At 46.6% G+C, this 9,912-nt stretch overlaps 1 protein-coding gene across 6 annotated transcripts in view; it reads left to right on the plus strand.

Moving 5' to 3' along the window:
* The window catches only part of LOC127537781 (zinc finger protein 260-like), a 111,213-nt gene extending 102,924 nt beyond the window's left edge, over nucleotides 1–8,289 (plus strand). For 2 of the 6 annotated variants that reach the window (XM_051973421.1, XM_051975701.1), the window contains 3 exons: nucleotides 4,794–4,920; nucleotides 5,425–5,520; nucleotides 6,224–8,289. In XM_051973421.1, coding sequence (XP_051829381.1) covers nucleotides 4,794–4,920; nucleotides 5,425–5,520; nucleotides 6,224–7,914 — 1,914 coding nt within the window. In that variant the 3' untranslated portion in view covers nucleotides 7,915–8,289. Of the gene's footprint in view, nucleotides 1–747; nucleotides 1,750–2,963; nucleotides 3,050–4,793; nucleotides 4,921–5,424; nucleotides 5,521–6,223 lie in introns of those variants that run through there. The other 4 variants (XM_051977219.1, XM_051976438.1, XM_051974913.1 and 1 more) reach the window with 4 other exon arrangements.
* The last annotated feature ends 1,623 nt before the right edge of the window (nucleotides 8,290–9,912 follow it).

Below are 9,912 nucleotides of genomic sequence, written 5' to 3' on the forward strand. Positions count from 1 at the left end.
CCTTTAAGGTCCAATCCCATACTGATAAGTCACATTGCAAAGCATCTCCTTATTCACAGCCCTGACTCAGGGAATACATCTAAATCCTCATTTCACAGATGAGCTGGGCCAGGATTAGAGCTACAAAAATGTCGGAGCCGGGATTCAAAGCTGAGCCCCTCAGTACAAGACTAGGCTTTCTTGCCGCCCCAATACATACCTGATCCAAGCCAGACTTGGAAGAGATCTTAGAACTCTGGGAACAGCCCCAGAACTGGGAATGTCAGGGTAGGAGGGCCTTAGAACAGGGGGTGTCAGAGGAGGGAGGGGCCTTAGAACAAGGGATGTCAGGACTGTCAGAGGACCCCTTTGTTCGTTAGACAATGAAGGGACTAGGTGCCTTGTCAAGTCCCAACGGGCCCCAAGTGGGTAATGCAGGGGCGTTACACGTTCCTGGGCACAGCAGTAGATGGGCTTTTCAGATCCCTGGAGATCCCTGAGAGCTTGGGAGAGGGCCTTGCTCACAGGAGTCATGCCCTAAACCTTGTTGGAAGAAAAGCACGTGTCATGTAGAGACATTGGACCTGGATTCCCGAGTCTGCAGTGGGCCCGAAGAACAAACGGAAGGAAATGAAGCAGAAATGATGCGGCGGGTGGATGGGGAGAGCGGCAGGAGCTGCAGGTCGAAAGGCTGAGACTGAAGTCGGGCAAGAAGCGGCGCCCGGGGGGTTTCCTGGAGAGGCGGGAGGGAAAGTGGAGGGGGAAGGGGAAGGGGAGCCGGTCTCAGCTCCGGTCTTGCCTCACTTTCTATCCGCCTCTGTCCCCTAATCCCGTGAATCAGCCTTGGCGGGGGCTGGGACTTGATGGCTGTCAGCGAGCGTCAGTGCGTTAAGCGGAACAGGGCCGCGCTTCCGAGAGTGCGTGAGTCCCGTCAGGCCTGGAGCTTTAGGGGCTCAACCACATTCCCCTAATGTACTATGTATCAATGGCGTTATTATGTTTCAACGCGGCTATTGTATCAATGGCTATTTTGTGTCAATGGAGTTGCTGTGTATCAGCCGGGCTATATTATGTGTCAACAGGGTTATTATGTATCAATGGCGTTATTCGATATCATTAGGGCTTTGTATCAATGAGGCTACTATGTATCAACGGGACTATTACATATCAACGAGGTTATTATGTATCAATGGCGTTGTTACGTACACGGGGTTATTACGTCTCTGCTACTGAAGCTCTAGGACACATTTGTATCCCTTAACTGTCAGTTACAGAAAATTACTGGCCACGTGGTCCTGTTGCTCCGCCCCCTCACTCCTGGGGGCCGTCCTCACCGCCCCTCCCTTCTCCCCCCTCCCCTCGTGATTCAGCCTCGGGTCACACCGAGAATCGCTGAACAAAACCACCGGGCTAGAGTACCCCAAAACTGCTAGGCGTGAAGCGAGGAGGGCGCTGGAGGGGCGCCCCGGGGACGGGACAGCGGCAGCGGCGGCGTCTGTGGTTGGCTCAAAGTTCCAGGCGCTGTGAGGAGGAGAGTGTGTATGTGTAGGACACGAATCCCCCCTTCCTCAACAGCAGCCCACCGAGAAGGGCCGGGGTCTGAGAACGCCCCGCCTCCGGAAGCCAGCCAATGGATGCACCCCCGGCACAGTGAGCGACACAATGCTGACGCGGAAGTCGCTTCTACATTCTCTATCCGGAAGCTGTGCAGTGACCACTAAAGTCTCAGATCCGCGGGTGCGGCAGCGCTGGTCCTGGGTCCCGCACAAGGTGAGGCGTCTGAGACGTCCGCCCCCACCCCTCCCTGGCTTCTCCTCCCTTTCCTTGCCTCAGTTGTCTGGTCTGTGTAATGAGGCAAAGACTCCTGGATCCTGCAGGGACCGCCCCTCCCCACCTTCCTTTCTGCTCCCCTTCCCTTCTCCCCTCTTTTTTTGTTTTTTGCCCTTTTCATTTTCTCCCTACTCCCTCTTTCCCCTTCCTTTCCCCAAATCCCTCTCTTTGACACGGATGATCTGGGGCTCCCACATTCCCTCCTCTCCTCTTCTTCTTCTTTACGATACCCTCTCCCCCGATCTCCCTCCCCCCCGCAAAGGAGCTTCAGCCTCACGCCCTTAATCCTCCCCAAAAGCTCCATTCCCCATCTTCTCCTCATCTTCCTTCCAAGTGTCACTGTCCAGCCAGTTTCCAGGACTGCTCTCGCCCAGAGCAGGGGGAGAGACAATCTAGACTTTATTTTGTCCCTCCAGAGTGGAGGGGGGAGGTATTGTAATGCCGGAGAAACTGAGGCAAGATAGAGATTAGAGAGTTTTTAATATTTTATTAATTGGAGAGTATAATTGACTGGACAGGACTCTCGTCTCAAAGTAGCCAGTGGTAAATGTGAGTTTTCAATGACATAAATACCCACATGGTTCAGCTACAGGGGTAGACCCAGGTAAGGGTGGAGTCAGAACATTGAGAGTGGGAAGTTTCAGGACCATAAATTTGATTCTAGCAGGATGGGGAGAAACAGCCAGAGTCAGGATGTCTGAAGAAACTTTAAGTAAAGATGTCAGTGAGGTATCTGGGATAATATTATCTTTTGGAATATTTTAGAGGGGGGTAATGCCACAAATTTTTGAGGGCAGAAGGAGTTAGGAGCCAGGAAGTCTGATCCTCCCCCTCATCTTGAGTCTCACATTGACAATTTATAACCTTAGAGCAAATGATGGGGGGGGGGGGGAGGAGGTTACAACTAAGGGGATTGAGACAGAATAGTTAAGGAAACTGAAGGAGAACAATTCAAGGAGACTGTGGCATAACAGTATACATTAGGCATTTCATCAATGCAGATTTAGTTGATCCAAGCCCTGGAAATAGAGAAGCCTTCCCCCTGTGGCTTGTGGGAGCAGGGAGGACTGTAGGCTTGTCCAAAGCAGAGGGAGGTTTGGGAGCTGGGAGGGGCAAAAGGCCAACCTTTTTCATGGCTCCTTGTTCCTTTCTAGCTCAGTCTTCAGGGATCCCCAGGTCAGGTGCAGGGGAGAGGAGGGTCATCCTGGCCACTATGTTTCTCAACATTAGGCCCCCCCAGGTGAGTAGCACTGTTGTGCCACTGTTTCCTTGTATTGTTTTGCCTCAGTTTCCCTAAATGTTCCTGCCTATTTCTTTAATTAGTTCTATTTCAGTTCTTTGAATTGTTCTGCCTCAATCCCCTCCCCTCCCCACCCTGCTTTTCATTAGGACTGAGATAATTAGGGCTGTGGAGATCTGGCCTCTCTGCCACTCCAAAAGACAAAGCTCCAGATGTCCTGTCTCAGGTACCTAAGTGACATCCTCTCTCTCTGAGTTCCAGACTTTCTGTCTCTCATTAACTCCCCCTTCACTTCTGGTTTATCAGAATTTATGGTCTTTCCCCCAGCCTGAGAGAAGGGAATAGATCCTCCCTGTCTGGAAATTCCCTTTTACCAGTGCTGGGACTCTCACCCCTTGCCTTCCTCTCCCCATCTTGGAGCCATACATAATTCATTGGAAGGTTATATACAATGCTGCTGCTGAATGCTTTGAGACATCAGCCCTGGGACCAAAATGGATCCTTTGGTCCCAGAAAATCTCTCCCTCTCAGAAATACAACTAAAGTATTAAAAAAAAAAACTGTCTTGCCTCAGTTTCTCACCATCCCCTCCCTGACAGATATCCTAGGTCATAGGGTGCAAAGAGGCCCTTTCTCCAAAGATCTCACACCTCAGAGCACCTGAGACCTTTCAGTCACCAGGTTCCACTGGTTTGAGCCCTTCCTGTGGACCAGGATCACAGATAAGATCCCTTATTTGCATTCATGGCTTTGCTTCTGCCCTTCATCATATGTTAGCATGTGACTCCTCCATGCTTCCTGTGGTCCACCTAGACTGACCTGGTTTCTGTTCCTTGCACATGATTTCCCCCCTCCCCATCCTACCCCCCTCTCCTTTGCCTTGGTTTCTCCCTTGGGTGAAATGCTTTTCTCCCCTCACCTCACCTCTCTAACAGTCTCTGGCTTATTGTTCCAGGTTCAGTTCAAGCCCTGCCTTTCCCAGATCCCCTCCTGCCCCTCAGCTGCGCTCAGTGCCTTGTCGTCCCCAGTCAGGACTGTTCTTGGGCTTGTTGTCTCCCCCAGTGGACGTGGACTGGGAGCTTCCTGAGTCAGGGACTGTTTTTGCCTTTTTTTGTATCCCCAGGAATTAGCCCAGAGCTTGGCCCAGGGGAGACCTCTCTGAGTGCTTATTGACTTGAAAAGAAGATTCATTTGTTACTTGATTCAGGCTCGGGCCCAGCTTGAGTCTCCTAAAGGCTTTGATTTCAGATTGTGCAATGATCAGCTAGGCCAGACTTAGTTCTTCTCAGCCATGTGGTGATCCAAGGCAGTTCCAATGGACTTGGGTTGGAAAATGTCATTCATATCCAGAGAAAAAGCTCTGAAGCCTGAATGAGGATCAAAACAATGTAGTATTTTCACTTTTTTTCTTGTGGTTTTCCTCCTTTTTTCTGATGTTTTTCCCCAACCAGACTCATTCATTGTATATGCTCAATCTTATATAGATTTATTCTATATGAGATTGCTTATTGTCTTGAGAAGAGGAGAGGGGAAAAATTTGTCCCTCAAAATCTTAGAAAAATGAATTTTGAAAACCATTTTTCCTTGTACCTGGACAAATAATATATCATTAAAAAAAAAAAAGAAGTAAACAAGGGGAAAAACTTTTGCTTTGAATGTGTTCTGTGAACCTTGAATAGAGTGAGAATCAACCCTTCCTCTCCCTTTCCCCGTCCTTGACTGAGCACAAATGCATTTGTTTCAGGGATCGGTGACATTCCAGGATGTGGCTGTGGACTTCACCCGGGAGGAGTGGGGCCTCCTGGACCCCTCCCAGAAGGAGCTTTACTGGGAGGTGATGCTGGAGAACTACAGGAACCTGATCTGTCTGGGTAAGAATGGCTCCTCTGGGGCCCCAGGATGTGCTCATGAAGGGCTTATCGAGAAAACCCCAGCCCTTGTTCATTTCAGAGAGGCCAAAGCCAGGGTGTTCTTGTTTTCCCCTGTCCTTGATGAAGGGCTCTTGCTTTGTGTGTCTGGAAACTAATTTCTCCCTGGGCTGATCCCTACCCAGCTCCCTTCCCTTCCCTCCCCCCCCCCCCCCCCCCAGCTCTTCTGGCCAGAGAGACTTGTTAAAGTCCCAGGGCAAGGACTTGAGTCTTGAAAGCCCCCAGATACCTCAGAATGGATTGGACCAAATGAGTTCATTGTCTTTCTGAATCCAATTCCCTGATTTGTCCCATCTTTGCATCTTTCCAAGACACAAATCATATGGCCCTTCATATGTCTTCTGGATGCTCTTCCACAGCCTCCCTGGCCTGTCAAGCTTGCTCCTAGGGTCTGTGGAGATTGGGCTGTGAGGTGATCCTTCCTTTCCATCACTGTCTCTTAACTAGGTCTTGTGGAGTCCAATGGGGACATGATCTCTCAGCTGGAGTCAGGGAGAGCACATGGGATTCCAATGGATAGTGTCTCAAGAGCTTGCTGGTTAGGTGAGTGAGTGCTCCAGAGTATGTGACACCTGTGTGAGAACCCCCTGAAAATGGGTACCTTGTGATCCTGGAAACGACCTTTTTGGTACTGAACCCTTCTCCCTCTCATAGATCTTGGAGGTAATTTTCCTCCACTCCTCTAGTTTGTTTGGATGATGTTGCCTTTTTATACCAAAGTCACTTGGTAGGGACAGGTGGAAATGATTTAGTTCTGTTGGTGCTTTCTGAATGAGCAGTACTGCTACTGTGTGAATGGAACTTTGAATTGTTTTTACCTTTTTGGGAAGCCAAGGGGAACTCTGCAGTGGAAGAGTGTCACAAAGTTTCCTCTTCTTTGACTCAATGGTCACACTCTCAGGACTCCCCCAGGTGTGATTTTCAGATGAGAATTTTCAAAAAAAAAAATACTTTAAGCTATTTTGTTCCTGTTGGTATATGGGAACCAGCAGTTGTTCCTACTTTCATTAATTTGACATTTTCTGCATCAGTTTTTGCATTATTCATTTAATATAATATTGTTGGGTTATATGAAAGAATAGGCCTGGTGAATTTAAAGAAAATATGGAAATCATAAGAATTGATTTCAATTCAAGTGGAAAAATGTTTAAAGTGCTAATAACACATGGAATATTGGGGAAAGTGAAGTGTATGAGAAAGCTTATTCAACCAATGAAAAAACATTTCTGCTTTTCCTTTTTTTCAGATGGGGGCATTAGGGCTCAGACTAAGGAGTCCACTCCAAAGTTAAGTGTTTCTATGAAAGACTTATCCCAAATGATATCCTTATGTGATGATCTTGGCACCTCTCAGGTAGGAAAAGCCTGGGAGTATTATGGCAAGTTCAAGAAAGAGCAGAACAATGAGGGGAAACATTCTAGACAAGAAAAAGAAATCCAAACACAAGCTGTTGTTGCAATTAAAGCCTCTGAATCCTGTAGGTACAGCCAAACCTCCAACCCAAAGCCAGTCCTCTTTCCACAACAGGGACTCTCTGTAGTAATGGATCTCCATAACAGTGAGAATCAGAGAAGGAGCTTCACCATGGAGTTGGACCAAAAACAATGCACTCCAATCTGTTCACAGAAGAACTTTTCTGAGGAGAAGGAATCTCAGAAAACTTTCCATTCTGGTTTGGACCACACTAAAACATCTGGAATTCATGCTGAAGAACAATTTCCTGAAAATGGGAATTATTTCCTCCTGGATTACAAACTTACTCTACAGCAGAGAATTCATATGGGAAATAAGTGCTCTGAATTGACTCCATGTGATAAGTCATCCTGTCAGGAGGCAGATCTGACTCAACATTTCAGTATTCAGAGTCAGAACAAATCCTATAAATGCAGTGAATGTGGAAAGGCCTTCCACCAGAAGAGGGCTCTCGTACGGCATTTTAAGATTCACACTGGAGAAACACCTTTTAAGTGCAGTGATTGTGGGAAATCTTTTCCTTGCCGCACAAAGCTGATTCGACATCAGAGAATTCACACTGGAGAGAGACCCTATGAATGTAGTGAATGTGGAAAGGCATTCCAAACAAATTCCAGCCTGACTCAGCACCAGAAAACTCATACGGGACTGAAACCTCATCAGTGCAGCGTGTGTGGAAAGGCATTCTCTCGGAAGTCTGATCTTACTTGTCATGGTATTGTTCATACAGGAGAGAAACCATATGAATGCAGTAAATGTGGAAAGGTCTTTGGGCGTAAAGTAAATCTTACCCAGCACTACAGAATTCACACTGGAGAGAAACCTTTCAAATGCAGTGACTGTGGAAGGGCCTTCCGGCTCAAGAGGGTTCTCGTACGGCATTTTAAGATTCACACTGGAGAAAAATCTTTTAAATGCAGTGAATGTGGGAAAGCCTTTTCTTGGCACACAAACCTGACTCTACATCAGAGAACTCACACTGGAGAGAGACCTTATGAGTGTAGTGAATGTGGGAAGGCATTCCAAACAAAGTCCAATTTGACCCAGCACCAGAGAACTCATATGGGACTGAAACCTCATCAGTGCAGCGTGTGTGGGAAGGCATTCACACAGAAATCTAGTCTTATTCATCATGGTAGTATTCATACTGGAGAGAAACCATATGAATGCAGTGAATGTGGAAAGGTCTTCCCGCGCAAAGTAAATCTTACACAGCACTTCAGAATTCACACTGGAGAGAAACCTTTCAAATGCAGTGACTGTGGAAAGGCCTTCCGGCAGAAAGTCAATCTTACACAGCACTACAGAATTCACACTGGAGAAAGACCTTTTAAATGTAGTGATTGTGGGAAAGCCTTTTCTTGGCGCACAAACCTGAGCGTTCATAGGAGAACTCACACTAGAGAGAGAGACCCTGTGAGTGTAGTGAATGTGGGAAGACATTCCGATCAAGCTCCAGCCTGATTCTGCACCTAAGAACTCATTCAGGACTAAAACCTAATTAGTGTACTGAATGCGGGAAGGCATTCTCTCAGAAGTCAATTCTTAACACATAGCAATATTCATACTGGAGAGAAACCCTACAAATACACAGAATGTTGGAAAGTCTACACCCAGAATTCTGGTCTTTCCTTACATAAGAGAATAAATGCCAGAGAGAAATCCCAAGAATATAATTAATGTGGGAAAGCAGTCCCTCTGATCAATGCACGTACTCAGTACTGTGGAACTCATGATGGAGAAAAACCTCATTAATTTAATCATTGAAGTGAAACACACTATTGTGATCCAGATTAAACTATGATTTGAAATAAAATAAATCCAGTACAAAACACAAAAGATGTTAGTCTACTGGTTGTCTAAGTCAATATAGAGGATGATACCATGGTCCTTAGAAAGTTGATATTTTATTTCCTCATTTTCCTTGCTGAGATCGCCTTGTTTAAGTTCATATTTGTTTGCCCAGAAGGAAGGTGGTCTTCTTGGCTTGTTCTCTCGTGTTTTTATTAAAAAGTCATGGACTTAGATGTTGAAGGGAGCTCCTGAAGTGCAGCCCCCTTGTTTTGCAGATGAACAAACCAGGCCCAGAAAAATTAATGGGCTTTCTCAGGCTCACACAAAGCTCACACATGGCTTTTAAACAAGAGTTGAGGTTTGTGCAGAGCATCAAAAGTCAAATATTTGATCCTAGAAGAAATAGGCAGCACTAGAATATCAAGCAGAGGGACAGTGAGGTGGGACAGTCATACCTGTGCTATAGGAAAATTGTAGAGGATGAACTGGAGTGGGCAGAGATTCAAATAGGAGGAGACTTTATAAAATTCAGACTAGTGTGCAGGAGCATCTACAGAAGGTAGCAGAATGGAAGGGGACCTGTGAGAAGATCCATGGAGGCAGAAGGAGATTTAGGCACTGAGTGAGTAGAGCAAGGTTGACACTGTCAATGGGGAGCAGATTGCCAAAATCAATCTGCTACCCATACTCCTCCCCACAAAGCTACCCATTCTCCCTTTCTCTTCCCTCCTGTTCCCTGTAGTGATATTATACCAGGCCTTGGGGAAAGTATTTGAGAGTCTCTAGAAAGGCCAAAGCACAGACTTCTTTCAAGGGGATGACCAAGTGCACACTGGATCCCCAGGAGCAGATATGAGGCAGCACAGGAGGGTCCCTGGCTTCCTTGGATGCTCAGCTTCAATGCCCCCTCCTCTTTCCCCCCTCCCCCCCCCCCCCAACCTTCTGTAAGGAGCTTTCCTGGGGCCCTTTAATGCTAGTGCTTCCTCTACTCCCAATCTCCCCCACACTCCCTGTGCTTTGTTTCATTTGTATGTTCCCATTTGTAGGTTGCCCCCTGATGTATCCACCCTGTATAGATCCCCTAAGCTGCTTTAGGGAAGCATCTGAGTTTTTACCATTTTTATATCCTCAGTGTTGAAGACAGTGCCTGGCATCCCAGCAGAGAAATTTTTTTAATGGTGGACAAGGAGCTCTCCTCAAATTGCCTTATGCCTTTAATAGAGGAACTGGGGGCTTCTGACACAAATTCATTCAAAGAGACTTAGTTTCACCTCAGTATGTCATTTCCCTTACTTATGTCCACTCCCTTTTTCTTCTAGTCTCAGATGGCTCCAGTCGAGCTCTTTCTCTTCCACTTTCTCCACTTTTGTCTCAGCTCCCCACACTATCCATTCCTTCTTTCTTGTCTAGTAGATTTGACTGCTCAGTTACATAATCAGGAGGCAGAAATTATCTCAATTAGAAGTTTATAGATTGTCACAAACAGTTACCAGAATGGGTATATGCAGATTGAGTACGTGTTTGCAGAAAGCCCATGCAAAGGAGTAAAATCCTTTCTAAGTCAATGCAACTTTTATGTCCTTGTTCACGTAATTTTGGCAGCTTTTTTTTTTTTCCAAACACACATACAGCTCTACAATTCTACATGATACTGATCTACAGTTTACA

This window comes from Antechinus flavipes, chromosome 1 (assembly GCF_016432865.1).
Source record: "Antechinus flavipes isolate AdamAnt ecotype Samford, QLD, Australia chromosome 1, AdamAnt_v2, whole genome shotgun sequence".
In the NCBI taxonomy this organism is placed as follows: Eukaryota; Metazoa; Chordata; class Mammalia; order Dasyuromorphia; family Dasyuridae; genus Antechinus; species Antechinus flavipes.